Source organism: Apium graveolens, chromosome 2 (assembly GCF_009905375.1).
Source record: "Apium graveolens cultivar Ventura chromosome 2, ASM990537v1, whole genome shotgun sequence".
NCBI lineage: Eukaryota > Viridiplantae > Streptophyta > Magnoliopsida > Apiales > Apiaceae > Apium > Apium graveolens.
This window is the reverse complement of record NC_133648.1, coordinates 208698635-208712746: the sequence shown is the minus strand read 5'-3', so window position 1 is coordinate 208712746 and position 14112 is coordinate 208698635. Positions and strand designations below refer to the sequence as shown.

The 14112-nt window shown below is 33.8% G+C and overlaps 1 protein-coding gene across 1 annotated transcript; it reads right to left on the bottom strand.

The window, feature by feature from the left end:
• Positions 1-9274: 9274 nt before the first annotated feature.
• LOC141696564 (mitogen-activated protein kinase kinase kinase NPK1-like) lies at positions 9275-10953 on the bottom strand. Its single transcript, XM_074500692.1, has 7 exons — positions 10828-10953; positions 10556-10621; positions 10363-10473; positions 10043-10123; positions 9867-9944; positions 9695-9751; positions 9275-9370 (listed from the first exon to the last, which is right to left on the bottom strand). Exons 1-7 carry the CDS (start codon positions 10951-10953, stop codon positions 9275-9277), a joined length of 615 nt encoding a protein of 204 aa, XP_074356793.1.
• Positions 10954-14112: the final 3159 nt, after the last annotated feature.

Here is a 14112-nt window from a genome sequence, read left to right as displayed (position 1 = left end):
ACACCTATGTCTACAGCTACAAAGTTGGATGAAGATAAAAAAGGGAAAATTATAGACATTTCAGGTTATAGAGGGATGCTTGGATCTTTTCTGTATTTGACTGCTAGTAGACCAGACATTATGTTTGCAACATGTCTGTGTGCAAGATGTCAAGCCAATCCAAAGGAATCACATTTGATGGCTATGAAGAGAATTTTCAGATACCTAAAGGGGACTCAAAACTTAGGATTATGGTTGTTAGGGTTTATACTGAAATATTCGTTTGAAGTATATACTTTAATAATAAATTATTTGAGAATCCTGAATGCATGTTTTCACATAGTCTATATATTATATATTGTAGACAATCTAGTATCAAATGGGATAGCAGAAGATAAGATTGTCAAACTCCTTATATAATATAATAAAGGTTCACAGTCTAAGTGGTATTAGACAAACTACTGGAACGGCTGAAGTATTATTTAGAAATAGTTTAACTTGACTATTGAATAATACTTGTACACTTTGTGTATATTGAACGGGATTAAAATAGTAGAATAATTGTTTCTTTTATTCTGACAATAAAGAAGAACTAAGATTCTATGATAATATTATTGCTTAGGTTCTTAATCCAGATGTAGTAATTAACACTTGTATTTAATTCACATGTCTTGATTCATACATTAAGTAATTTATTTTAAATTAAAAAATTTATGTATTGGGCAATGACATTATATACATTATATGCAGGCAGATTTGTTCTTGCATAGTTATAAGGTTGAGTGGATGATCAAGGATAAAAGATATTGATTAAATTAATAGTCAGAAATTAATTTAATTAATGGACATGCGATATCTTAAACATGGGGAATTTATAAGCAATTAATATGGGAGCCGAAATAAATAATTAATTTACGGAATTAGGAAAGGTAGTGCAAATATTAATTCTTTAGTGGATTGAATTAATATTTAATGACATTGGGCTTGGCCCGGAATGTCATTAGAAGGCCTGACCTAATGGTCCATGATCTCTACTATAGCCTATAAATATTCTCATTCTCCTAAAGCTAGGGTTAACACACAAAAAATGAAATCACTTCCAAATCATTCTAGAACAAATCACATTGATGTAAGGTACCATTTTATTAGAGAACATGCTGCAAATGGTACCATTGGGCTCATTTTTGTTCCAACAGAAAAACAGTTAAATGACATTTTTACTAAACCTTTGGATGGAGCAACTTTCACTAGACTTGTAGGTGAAATTGGAATGTTATTCTCCATCCTAAAGGCAAGAACTCAGCTAATCTTTTGCAGCAGATTGATTTCTAATAAATCAAAATTCATTTGATTTAGATGGAAATTAGCTAAAATTTGAGTTATAAATATTTCAAAAATCTCTATATATTTATTTCTCAAAATTTACTATTTAGCTTGGAATTTTTCAATTCTAAGAAAACTGTCTAAAATGTTAATTTATATTTATAATATGTGAAATTAGCACAAGATAGAATCAAAAAGAGCAAAAGTATATGGAGAACTAAGTTCTCGATAAGTCTAATTGACTTCTCGACAAGCCATTTTAAGACTTCTCGAGTGAGTTCTCGATATGTCATTTTTTTGACTTCTCGACAAACTTTATTATGACTTATCGATAAGTCATTGTAGAGTTCTCTATAAGTCTAAACTCATAGAGTTCTCTACAAGTATAATTCTTACACTTATTCACAACTTAGAACTGAGATAATTTAATTTAACAAATTATTATGGTAAAATACTTTGATAAAATCATTCTGATTTTATTTTGATTATTCAAATAAAAATTGGAAACAATTCAGTCCATTCAGGACAAACTGGGTATTTATTTGACATCTCGACAAGTCATTTTCTAATTCTCGATAAGAGTCAGGAAAATGACATATCGATATGTATCTATTCTCTCAATATAACTTCTCGATAAGCAAATCCAAAACATCTACTTTTACACTACTAGAAATACTGCCTATGATATCACCCCTTAGACATTGGTTAGAAATCTCATCGATGTTAAAAGCTGTTCTAACATTGGTTGCTTTAAAACTGATGTTAAAGGTACTTTAAGACATCAGTATGTTTACCAACCGATGTCTAAAACCCATTTTAAAAAAACTAAAAAACGCTTGCTTCTTTATTTCCCCCGTTAATAAACCAAATATTCCCCCCCTTAACCAAAAATTTCAGTTTTAGTTTTCCCCTTCACGAAAACTCTTTCCCCCTCTCTCATTCTCTCTATTCTCTCTTCTCTTTCACTCTCTCTTCTCTCACAGTCTCTGTTCTCGCTTCTCTCTCGCTCTCTCATCGTCCTCTCTCTTCTCTCAGAGTCTCTTTTCTCTCTCATCTCTCACTTTCTCTCTTCTCACTCACTCTCTCTAAACCTAATTATACCCCCTTTTTGTACAAACCCTTAATTAAACTCAATTAATTTCTAAATCTAGCTCGATTGATGCTAAATAACCCTGAAAGAAGTTGGGTCTACTCGATTAGTGCAAGAAAAGTAAGTTTATTTTGAATTTATTTTGAATTTTTATGTTTTTATTTTAATAAAGTTTCTTCTATTCTCACTCGCTGTTAAATTTCTGAGCTTCTTTCTTCTATTTTGAATGGTTGCAATAAGAAATTGGTCAGACGGGTTCAGTGTTGCCTTAAACTGCTCAAGAACAAATAGCCGGTCAATGGCTTTTAAAATAATAGTGATAATTTTTACTTGTATTATAGGTGTGTGTGCGCACGCGCCTATGTGTGGGAGTTTATCAGTGTATGTTTCACACCTGGCGGTTAAAGAATGTTTTTGCATTGAATATCGAATACATGACTGAATTAGATGTGGTGTTGACAGTGTTCTATAACATCTCTATTTTGGAAAATTTGGTTTATAGCATATTAGAAACCCTAGAAAATAAAAATTGTGTATAAATGGTTCATGTCGATAAATCAGTGAGCTTAACTCGTATGTCGCATTCTAAGGTCCTCAGTCGCTTGAAAGTATTAACTTAATTGCTTCAAATCTATTTTTTTTATGTTGCATTTTGGAACTTGAGTTCTTTCAAGTGATCAATTTCTATATGTTGTATTTAGAGCCCTTCATTCCCTTGAGAATGATAAGAACATCATTATATTAGATCTGCTGGTAAATGTTGACAGTGTTCTTCAACACTCCTTCATCCTTTTTAAATTGTTCTGTAACATATTTTTTTGTACTACTTATAAACAATAACCTGCTTAAACAACATTTCATTTTTTCTGTGTATATATTACTAACTCATGTGTATATTCTGTGATGCTGCTCCCAGTTGCTCAATCAATCTTTTGTTGGGTAGATTCTATAGGATATAAAATTTATCGCTGTTAAATATTAGGCATGGAATCGTGTAGACTTATTATTCCTTCTTAGTGACGTCTCGGGTTATTGGAACACAATTAGTGGATTAGTGATTAAATACTTCTAATGTATGTTTTACTTTAATTGTGCTGAATCTTATAACTGGGGCATCCTAATGTGGAACTGGGCATGTACTTTGTCTCTATTTTGTGTATTATAAACCTCTTTTCTTTCCATTAAGCTGAATTAAAGCTATTTATTTTGGTGTTAAAGTGTTTTCTGAAAATGTTGTGTGCGCAGTTGAAGTGATGAAGCCTAGTACGAGTATTATAGTGAGAAATGCGAAGATTGACATGTTCAAAGGAACCATGAGGCTTGCAGCTGACAAATGGGGTCGCATTGAGGTCACCGAACCCGTGAAGTTTGAAGTCATGAAAATTTTATGTGCTTAATTAATACTAGAAGATGTTGAAAATTTGGGACCACTGGTTACCTGTTTTTGTATAATTGGTTTAATACCACATTTCCTTCAATCAGATTAACTGTGAGCTATTCATTTTACACCCGGTCCTTTACTTTTAAACTTTAATACAGTATGCCTTGACATTTTTGTATTGATGAACAAGGTCATATATATAGTGGTGTTCAACTTCATGAGTTTTGCATCTAAGGTGCTATTTTAAAATTTTCAATGGACATCAAACATGGAAGAAGTCTACAAGAACTACCAACCTACTTTTTGTCGACCCTACTAATTCCTCAAGGTATAATGTTTGTACATTCAGTTGATAGGTATAGACGGCAGATTCTATAAAGTATCCCATGATAAGTGAAGCTATGCACTTTTTGTTTGTATCAGATCCGTGTTTAAAATATAGGTTGGTCTAAATCCTTATCTTGCACATGATTTCAGGAAGGCTTGTCTCCAATTGATTTGATAGTTGAAACTGAAACGCATCGAGCAACCCCTGGTGGTACCGGATGTGTGAAAACCATAGGAAACTATGTTGCAGCAAGCTTACAAATTATTTCTTGCTGGTTAATGCATTGTGGTGTATTGTTGTCTTCTTCACTTCTTTCTATATCTTTAGTTCTTCCTTCTTTTTTTAAATGACTTGACCTGATGGAATATAGTGGGTGTAGGATGATACTTTTAGGGTGGTTTCGACAGTACAATTCTTCTGCATACATCATTTGGTTCAAGGTTGCCCTTAATACAGGGTCCATCTTTTGTATTTCTTGCTCTAGCACTTGCAATATTTAACTCTCCCGATTTTGTGGGATTGAATGGAAATGTATGCTTTTTAACCTTACTTGTTTTTTTGTAATTTGAATATTTAGAAGCCAAATGTAAGTCTGTGATTGTTATTATATTGAGGACATGGTGTTGAGAAATCTGAATAACTCAATATGTAAATGTATGCTTCTAAGATTGATTCTTATGTATCAGGACCATATCTTATCACTGTTATCTACTTGGAAGTTACTTGATTTACAAATTTATATTATAAATTATGTTTTAGTCATTAGATCATTTTGTTATAAAACCGATGTAAAGCAACTAAAAACACATCACCTGCTTAAACTAAAAATGATGTCAAAACTAACAAAATAAATCGAATTATAGGAAACAAAACGATGTCTAAAAAGGTAAAACACATCGGTTTATAAAAGAAAATCTGAACAAAACTGATGTCTTACAACATAATGTACATCGGTTTACCTTAGCACAATTGATGTTAAAGTTAAAGTTTCACAACGCTTTTGAAACTAAAACTGATGTTAAAGTAGTAGTTTAACATCGGTTCAAGGAGGACACAGATTCTATAAGCTTAAAATTTTTCTTGTAATATGTTTGAAGTGCTATTTAACCTCAGATATACCATTTTTCACAATCTTGTTGTAACATGTTATTAAAAAAAGGGCTATAAACCGATGTCAAATATACAGTTATACATCAGTTTTCAAAAAATCCAATGTCTGGGGTGATCTTTAACATCAGTTATAAACCGATGTCTAAGACCCTTTTTTCTCTACACATGCGAAGACATCGGTTCTGAAACAAAAAGACATCGGTTTATAATCGATGTCTAAGTCCATTTTTCTAGTAGTGTTAGTTCTCGATAAGTCATTTAAATTTTACTATAAATCCCCAGACATCTCGACATACACCTCTTTACGCCTTCGAGATCTCCAAGTGACCTAATTTTTCCAATTCCAAACCGTTTTCTCTAATTTCAAGCTCTTTCTCTCTAATTTTTTCTACTAATTAAAATTCAAACACTTACAATGGCATCAAACACAATTATACCTTTTATCCCAAAGGAAGAAACTAATTATCTTGCATTTATAGATGCAAATCAGGCTCCTGATACTTTCAAGAGTTTTGTGAAGTTTCTTTCTGAAACATACTTTGCAGGTGCTCTAACTGCAAATTTAGTGTTGTACTTGGATGTTCTCAGGGATTTTTGGAACACGGTTGTGGTAAGGACTGTGGTGCATGAAAAGCAGGCTGTATCTATTGTGGTTAATTTCTCCATTAGAGGCCAACAAGTGGAGTTTTTTGAGGATGATGTCAATATGGCATTGGGCATCCCTACTGACAATTTGGTGGAGGTTCCAACACAAGATGAGCTAGCTGAATTCATGGACTTCATCAATTATAGTGAAAGAATCAAATTGGTTTGCCTGAACAAGGAGTACCCGAGAAAGGGATGGTCTTTCTTGTTTGATTCAATTGTGAGGGCATTCACTTATAGAAAGACAGGGTATGACAATATCTCAAAAGTTGTCCTAAAGCTGGTGTTCTCAATGGCCCACAACAGCCACCTCAATGTAGCCTTCCCAAATCGAGACCCTTTCTTCTTTACTAGTAGAAGCTAGGAAACCAACCACTTCATCCTCTCAAAAGGGTGAAGTGAGCAAAAAGAAGAGAAAGCAGGAACTATTAACTGTAATCAATGAGAGTGGTGAGGATCAAACAGAACCAGAGTCAACCTTGGTCAAGAAACTAAAGAAGGCAAAATAAATTGAGTTGACCACTCAAGCCACCTCTGCATCCTCCCAAAAGGATGTAATTGAGGATGTAATTGAAAAAGAGGGATTAAAACAGACTCTAGGGGCATCCTCTCAAAAGGGTGTCTCTATTGAAAAGAGCACAAGGGTTTGAGGTAGTTTTAAATACACCAACACAAACACAAGGGTTTCATCCGTTTTTGCTAAAGACCATGTGGTAGTTCTAAATACACCTTCACCTGCAAATCAGCCTTCACAGATTGTAAGGTTTGAGGGTAGTACTCTTGAGGGGGAGCTATCTAAATCTTCTTCAATTCAATTAGAGGTTCCTCTTGAAGGAACAACTTCCATGAAAACCCTAGCTGAAATTGCTCTCACAATTGAAGCTAGGAGTTCAATTGTCAATGATCCTTCTATAAGGGAGGCAAGTACATCACATTCAAGTGATAGTGCTTTGAAAGAAGTAGAAGGGTTTGAGGCTAAGGTACATGACATTAGCCTAGTCAACTCCCCTCCAATTCCAATAGAGGTTCCCATCATAAGTGAAGAATAACAAACTGTCATAACCACAGTTCAACCTGTGAGTCAAACTGTGACATCTGTCATATGTGGTTCTATTGAGTATCTACCCTCCACTTCAAACCCAACATACCAACCATCCACCTCTAAACCCTTCTCAACAGCAACCTCATTTGATCTAACAATGGCTACAGGAGGCAGAAGCTCAACCAACAACTATCAATGATCTTTTAGTTGATCAATTGTCTGTACTTGCTCAAATTTCACAACACCTTCTCACCTTAGACATGTCTAACCAAGATTACCAAGCTATCATGTTTTCCTATAAGACAGAGGTTCAAGAATAGCAGGCCAAAATTGTAAATGAAGCTGAACAAGATGGCAATTGTGATGCCTTGCTGGACAAAGACTTTAGTTTAGAGATGGATGTAGTGTTAGCAAGGTTTAGGGAGAAGTACTTGACCATTCTTAGGAGTAATGCCAAATTTCTAACTCAACAAGAAGTCTATGATGCGGTCACTGAGGTCTACAAATCTCAACTTAAAGCTTTTCATCTCTTTGGTAAAGCTCTAAAACTGCAATTGACTGATCATCAAGATAAAACAAGGAAACTGCTCAAGGACAAGCTAGATGAGATCATTCCTTCTCAGGTGGAAATCAAGCAAAAATTCTCTAGATTTACTGATCAAATGGCCAAGTTTGATTTATCATCTATAGACAAGAGCATCAAGAATCTCAGAGAGTCATTTATAGCTCTGCATGAAGTTGTCCAGAAGAAAATCACAAGTAATAATAACATCAGGGTCAAACTAGATCAACTCCATCAGGCTAGATTTGAACCTTCAGCTCTTTTGATGGAGGGAATAAAGGAAGCTGTCAAGGCCACTTTTGGTGCTCCTCTATCTTCAAGCTCTCACCAACCCATGTTAACATCCACCAACTTGTAAATTCAGGCTCTCAAATCTCAAGTCTCCACTTTGCAGTCAACAAATGAGTCATTGACAACTCAAGTATCACAACTCACGGCTATGGTGCAAAGTCAACAGGATGATATTCAAACCTTGGTGGACTCCCATAAGCATCTACAAATGCAAAATTCAGTCTCATTGGGAGCTATTAGGGTGCACTCAACATTCCATTACCTGAACTTCCAGAAGCTATTAGGCTTGAAATCCCCTCACCTCACATCTTGCCTGCTAACAAGACTAAGGGGGAGATTGAGGCTAGGTTATTAAAATCATCTGTCTAAGTTGCTCAAGCTGTTCAAAAAGGAAAATCCAAAGAAGTTGATGTTGGAATGAAGAGGCTTATAAAAGCAACTGAGGGACCTAGTCTAAGCAGAGAATTTGATGAATTGCTAAAGGCTCTCAGGGCTTCTCTCAACAATAACTTTTTCACATACAAAAAGGCCTTGGATAAAATAGTAAACTTTCTAAAGGTTATCATGGTAACTGTGGATGGATTTCAATAAAGGAGAATAGTTGTCAACATAAATGACTCTGGGGTAGACAGGTGTATACAGGTGTCCCTTAACTATCTCATAACAAGAAGGGCATCTGAATTGGACATTCTGATCAATAAATTCAACAGAGTGATTCAAGAAGACACTCTCTTTCTAAATAATTTGAAGAAGACTCAACTAGCTGCTTTTCCAGAAGCATATTTACAACCAAGCAAGGGAGTGGTATACATCTGTCCAACCACCAAACATTACAAACATTTCCAAATTCCTAATCAATGTGTCATGGAAAACAAGAAGCTGATTATGACTATGGAGACAAAATTGAAGACAAAGCAGTACAAGACTGTTGAAGATGAAGATATGATCAAGTTATTGGGGAGATATCTGAAAAATGCTGAAACCAATTTGCCCTAAACTCAAATCAATACACTACATCATAAATGGCCTACAACAACACCATGAAAATGTTACCACGGCCAGAAAAAGGCCTAAGGTAACATAAAAATTAAGTTGCTTTTTTTGGAGTTACCTTTGGCCCCTAAGATAACATTACGTTTACCCTGGTGTAACATTGACATTTGTGTTACAATAACAGTCAAATGTAACATCAATCTGTGTCTATAGTATCACATTATGTATGTTACCTTTGCACTTAGATTTTCAAAAAAAAAATGGGACCCACCAGTGGGGCCCACAGTGGTAGCATCAAATTTGTACCAGGGGTAACACTTTGAACAAACTACTCTAACACTTAATGAAGCTACTATAATAATTTACCAGGAAGAAAAATGAAAAACTAATATCAGAAGGTGTGAAATCGATTGCAAAATTTGAAAATATATTACATTAATCTAATACATTCCAAATTTCATAATCTCAACTACATTCATAACCAGTCTACAATCTACAGAAATCACAATAAATTTAACCAATACAACCAACTAATCTACATCCCAAAACTTGATCCACTTCCTGCTAGGACTAGCAGCCGAGAACTTGACACGTATGCATTCATCAACAAATATATAGTTGTAAAGCTGAAATGAGAAAAAAACAAAGGTTAGGCCATACAATACCCTATATATATACCCCATGCAAAGGTATTGTACTTCTATATTCTATAACAACTACTATTTTACAAACCTGATGCATATATACAACAACATTGGCTACAAACTCAATGATGCCAATGTATCTCCCCATCTAGCTAGCACTTTTCGCTGCATCAACATGATCATGGGGTATCTCTATTTGTTTGCTTTAACTTTTCTAACACTAGCATGATAAATTTCTAATGAACATAAAGTACTAGAAAGTTGAATATGAAGTACTAACAAGCTGTTTCCGGTTTGGAGAATAACCTCAGGAGCCATCCAGTATGGGGTACCCTTCATTGATTTGGCACCGGTCATCGTAGCCTATGCATAAACATAAAATGGATTTGATATATTTGCACTTTGAAACTAGGATTTTAAATAGTAAAAACAGTATACCGTATAATATAATTATAAGTGACAAGAGCATTTTCCATACCAGTTCAACAACTTTCTTAGATGCTCCAAAATCCGCAAGTTTAATGCACCCCTTATTATCAAAAATGATATTTGCCCCCTATATATAGCATATGACTTAAGAATAAGATAAATGAGCAGTCAAAGAAAAGCTTCTTTGCTTCCACAGTTACAAATTTCCGAAAAATAATAAAGTACCTTGATGTCTCTATGCATTATACCATTTTTGTGAAGGCATTCCAGTCCCGGTAACAGCTGTTTTGTATACATTCTCAGAACCTGCTCGGCACATAAGTATAATAACCCTGTATAAGCTTCTACCGCAAGGATGTAGGTGAATTAAATTAAATCAGGATAAATAGGAAACATTATTGGTAGCTCTTGTTTTAAATCATTATAGTTGTTTCCAACTTAGCAATGGCCAATATATACATCCTTATGCTCTAAAAGTTCACTTATTTTGTTCATTACCAAAATAATTAGTTTCAAAACATATGTAATAAGTTTCATTCACTTACAGACTCGGGGAAAGACCCAAACTTCTCGAGGAGCGACGAGAATGATCCTCCTGGAACAAACTCTAATAAAATATTAAGTGAATCATCCTCTCTAGTAGTTCCAAGATATCTCTGGAAAGAAATGGAAAAACAAAAAAAAAGTTATCAGATACGTGAACAAATATCCACATAATTCCAAATTTACTGTACTCACAACAATGTTTGGATGAGAGAGATTCTTTAACAACTTCACTTCCTCCTCAAGTTTCCGAACATGAGCCTATATATAAGCATGTTCATCGAACAGTGAGTTACATTAGTATCAGGCTATTACTATTAGAATATTATTATGGTGGGAAATTGAAGAGAATCATCAGAGACATTTACCCTGCAGAATCTTAAAGCATACCTACTACTGTTTATGTTTCAGATTCACTAGTCATCTGCTACAAAGATATCTATGCTTGGCTGATGAACTATACATACAACAGTTCTCCCTGATGTTGGCTCTACTGCAATGGTAAGCCTCTTTCTTTGTTCAGTTGATAGATCATTTACTCCTAGGAGTCCAACTATCGCATTTCGCAGCACATCCAACTCAGCTAACTCCATCACTTCCTCAACAAACATCTGAAAAGCGAGAAAATGTTAATATATCAACCTCGTCTGATTTGGTTAGACAAATCCAAATTCTTGCTCTAGTCAAATTTACTAAATCTAACAATCAAACTAAATAATTTTTTTTTTTGACAAAAAAAACTAGTTAAATTCTTATAGTATAAGAACCAAGTAACAAAATAACCATTTTATGCTTACTCTACAAAGAAAATTAACTAAATTAAATGAATAACCTTATTGTAGAACGTACATCAGAAGCAGCAAAAAAGAATCTTATTCAAGCGACAAGCATCTCAATATAATTATCTCTCTCGTCTGTATATACTCAAACAAGACATATTCAAAGTCGTTAGTTCTTGTAATTGACATAAAAATACTACATAAAAACATATTAGGATAGGAATCACGTCATACTTGCATAATATAATCACATACCTAAATATAAGAGAGGGATCGAGTACCTTAATGTAGAAGGGAAAGTTAAGCCCAAGCTCAGAAATTCAATTAGGACCCAAAATAAACCAAACTAAACCCGGAACAAACTGATAAAACCAATTAATTGGAGAAAAAATCAAAAAACAAAAACCCCCCATTCAAACACGAAAAACCTAGTCTTGTTTGAAACTCGAATCGGTTCAAGAAGCCCCCATATCCATCAATCTGTGAAAATTTAGCTCATACTTGAATGAAATCGACTTTAGTATACCATTAAAGCAGAGAGAAACGCAGGGAACGGCGTGGAGAGTTGAGAGAGAATGAGCAAGATAGGGAGATAAAGGGATAGAGAATAGTTAAAGAGGGATAAAATATTTTAACTTGCCCAAATTTTAACCGGCTAATCTGAAAAATTTGCCGCTTCTTCGAATTTTTTGGCCCAAATTTTAGCCCGCCTGTACAATTTACCACTTCTTTTGTATTTTAATTTTCTTTTTTTCAAATAAATTATTTATTATAAATTATAATCAAATTATTTATCATTTAAAAATAATATCACTTGCTATAATTTATAGATCCAACCAATAAAATAAATTTTATCAAATTAGTTATTTTTAAAATCAAATAATAGAATTATTTATGTTTTTTATTTCTTTAAAAGAAAAAAATATATATACAGTAAAAAAATATATTATTAATTTAATATGCAAAACAAAAAAATTATTACTTTATTTGATTAAAATTATATTTTTAAATTATTAGTTAAATATATTATAAAGTTAACTAATTAAGACACAAATTATTAAAAAAAATGATAATATTTTATTGGTTGATACCCTATGGTAACATAATTTCACACATGTTGCATGGTGTAACACTTTATGTCTATAGTAACATGTTGGAAAAGTTATGGTAACATCATACATGTAATGTTGTGGTAGACAAAGATAAGCATAGCTAATGTAACATTAGTTTGTAACACTAATGATCAAACTATTGCGATAGGCCATCTATGGCGTAGTGATACTAATGGTGACTTGGATGATGATGAACAGCAGAAAGATGACCAAAAACCTTCTGGCTCAAATCCAAGTCAACCTTCAAAGGCAACTGGTAGCAAGACAGAAGATAATAAAAGGGATGCTAAGAAAAATGGAAATGATGAGAAGAAGGGTGATGAGAGAAGAAAGGAGAAGAAGTAAGACGGCGAAAGCTCAAAGAAAAATGTCCAATCAATTCAAATCCAACATGCTTAAGCCACTAAACCTACAAGCTCAAACATTCAACTATCTTTGACCCCTAAGCCCAAATTTTTGTACAAGCCAACTGCAAATACCCTACTCAGAATCCTAATCACATATAGCCAATCCACCTTGAAGAAAATCACAAACCTACCCTCATTCAAGCCACCATTAAAAATTCATTTCAAATCTGTTGGAAGAAAACCAAAGAAATTACAATTTACTGAGAGGGATGTATGGAACTGTTTTGATCAAACTGATTTTCTGCCAATAAATTGGTGCATCATAGATGATGACTACTTTTAACAATTAGCTGAAGAAATAGTCAAAGTATGGGTTGTATCTTACACAGAAGTCAGTATATATTACCAAGATAGTACCTTTACTCTACTTGGAAGTAACTTAATGGATACACTTTCAACCACATAATTCAAAAGAGTGATTAGCTTTATGAAGGACAAGGACATAATCACAAGGGTTTAGAAGACTGTGTTATATGTATGAGTGAGAGAAAGGGATCAGAGGGTCTGAAGACCATTGACCCATTATTTCAAGGCGTTTTGAGGCTGTGAAGGCCTTTAACCGGGCTCTCGAAGATTTCCAGAATTTTTCGAAGGATAAATTCGAAGCTATTTTTCTGGGGCCATAATAGTGGATGTGTTTTATTATGTTTTACATAATTTCTGCTTCTCTTGATTATTGCTACTATGTGTATCTTGTCTGTGTTGTTATGTCGTGTGATACTAACCCTTTGCATGCTAGAATGACGTGGACATAAGGATGTTCTTATTAATGCTTTATTAATGATAGTATGCTGCTATGTTATGTGTTCTTTGTGTTGTTATAATACATCTGGACTTCGAAGAAATAACATAGGACGATGCATCTAGATTAAAATCCTCAAAGTAAATGCTAAGTGGGAGAGGGAATTAATATAAAATTAAATCCCATGGTCTCCATTATTGTTTGTATGTAATTTAACATAACGACGAATATAAATTATATATACGTCACCCATCGTGGCATGTAATTTATGGTGTCTAGAATGTTATAGAAATTACTAGAACAAACTTCTTAAATTAATTTTTAAAAACAAGGAATAAATATGAATTTTCTTTATTTCTGATATGGGGCGATTTTGTCAAAAACGGGTTCATCGAACTTGTAAGGCTGTGGGTATTAAGTGAGACCGATGTGACTCCTCCACTACCTGGAAATCAAACCATTGATGAATATTGAATTGAAGTATTCTATTCAATGAAAAATTATGAATATTGGAAGGTATACACGCCACCCATTGTGGCGTACCAAGTTCCATAGATTTCGAATAATTTAAGATTTGATGATGGTATACACTTAGCTATGAAAAATAATATAGACCACCCCAACGTGGCATATTGTTTAGTAATAGGACTGAAGTAATATTAAACAAATTTAGGTGGTATACATATCACACATCGTGGCGTACCAGAAACTT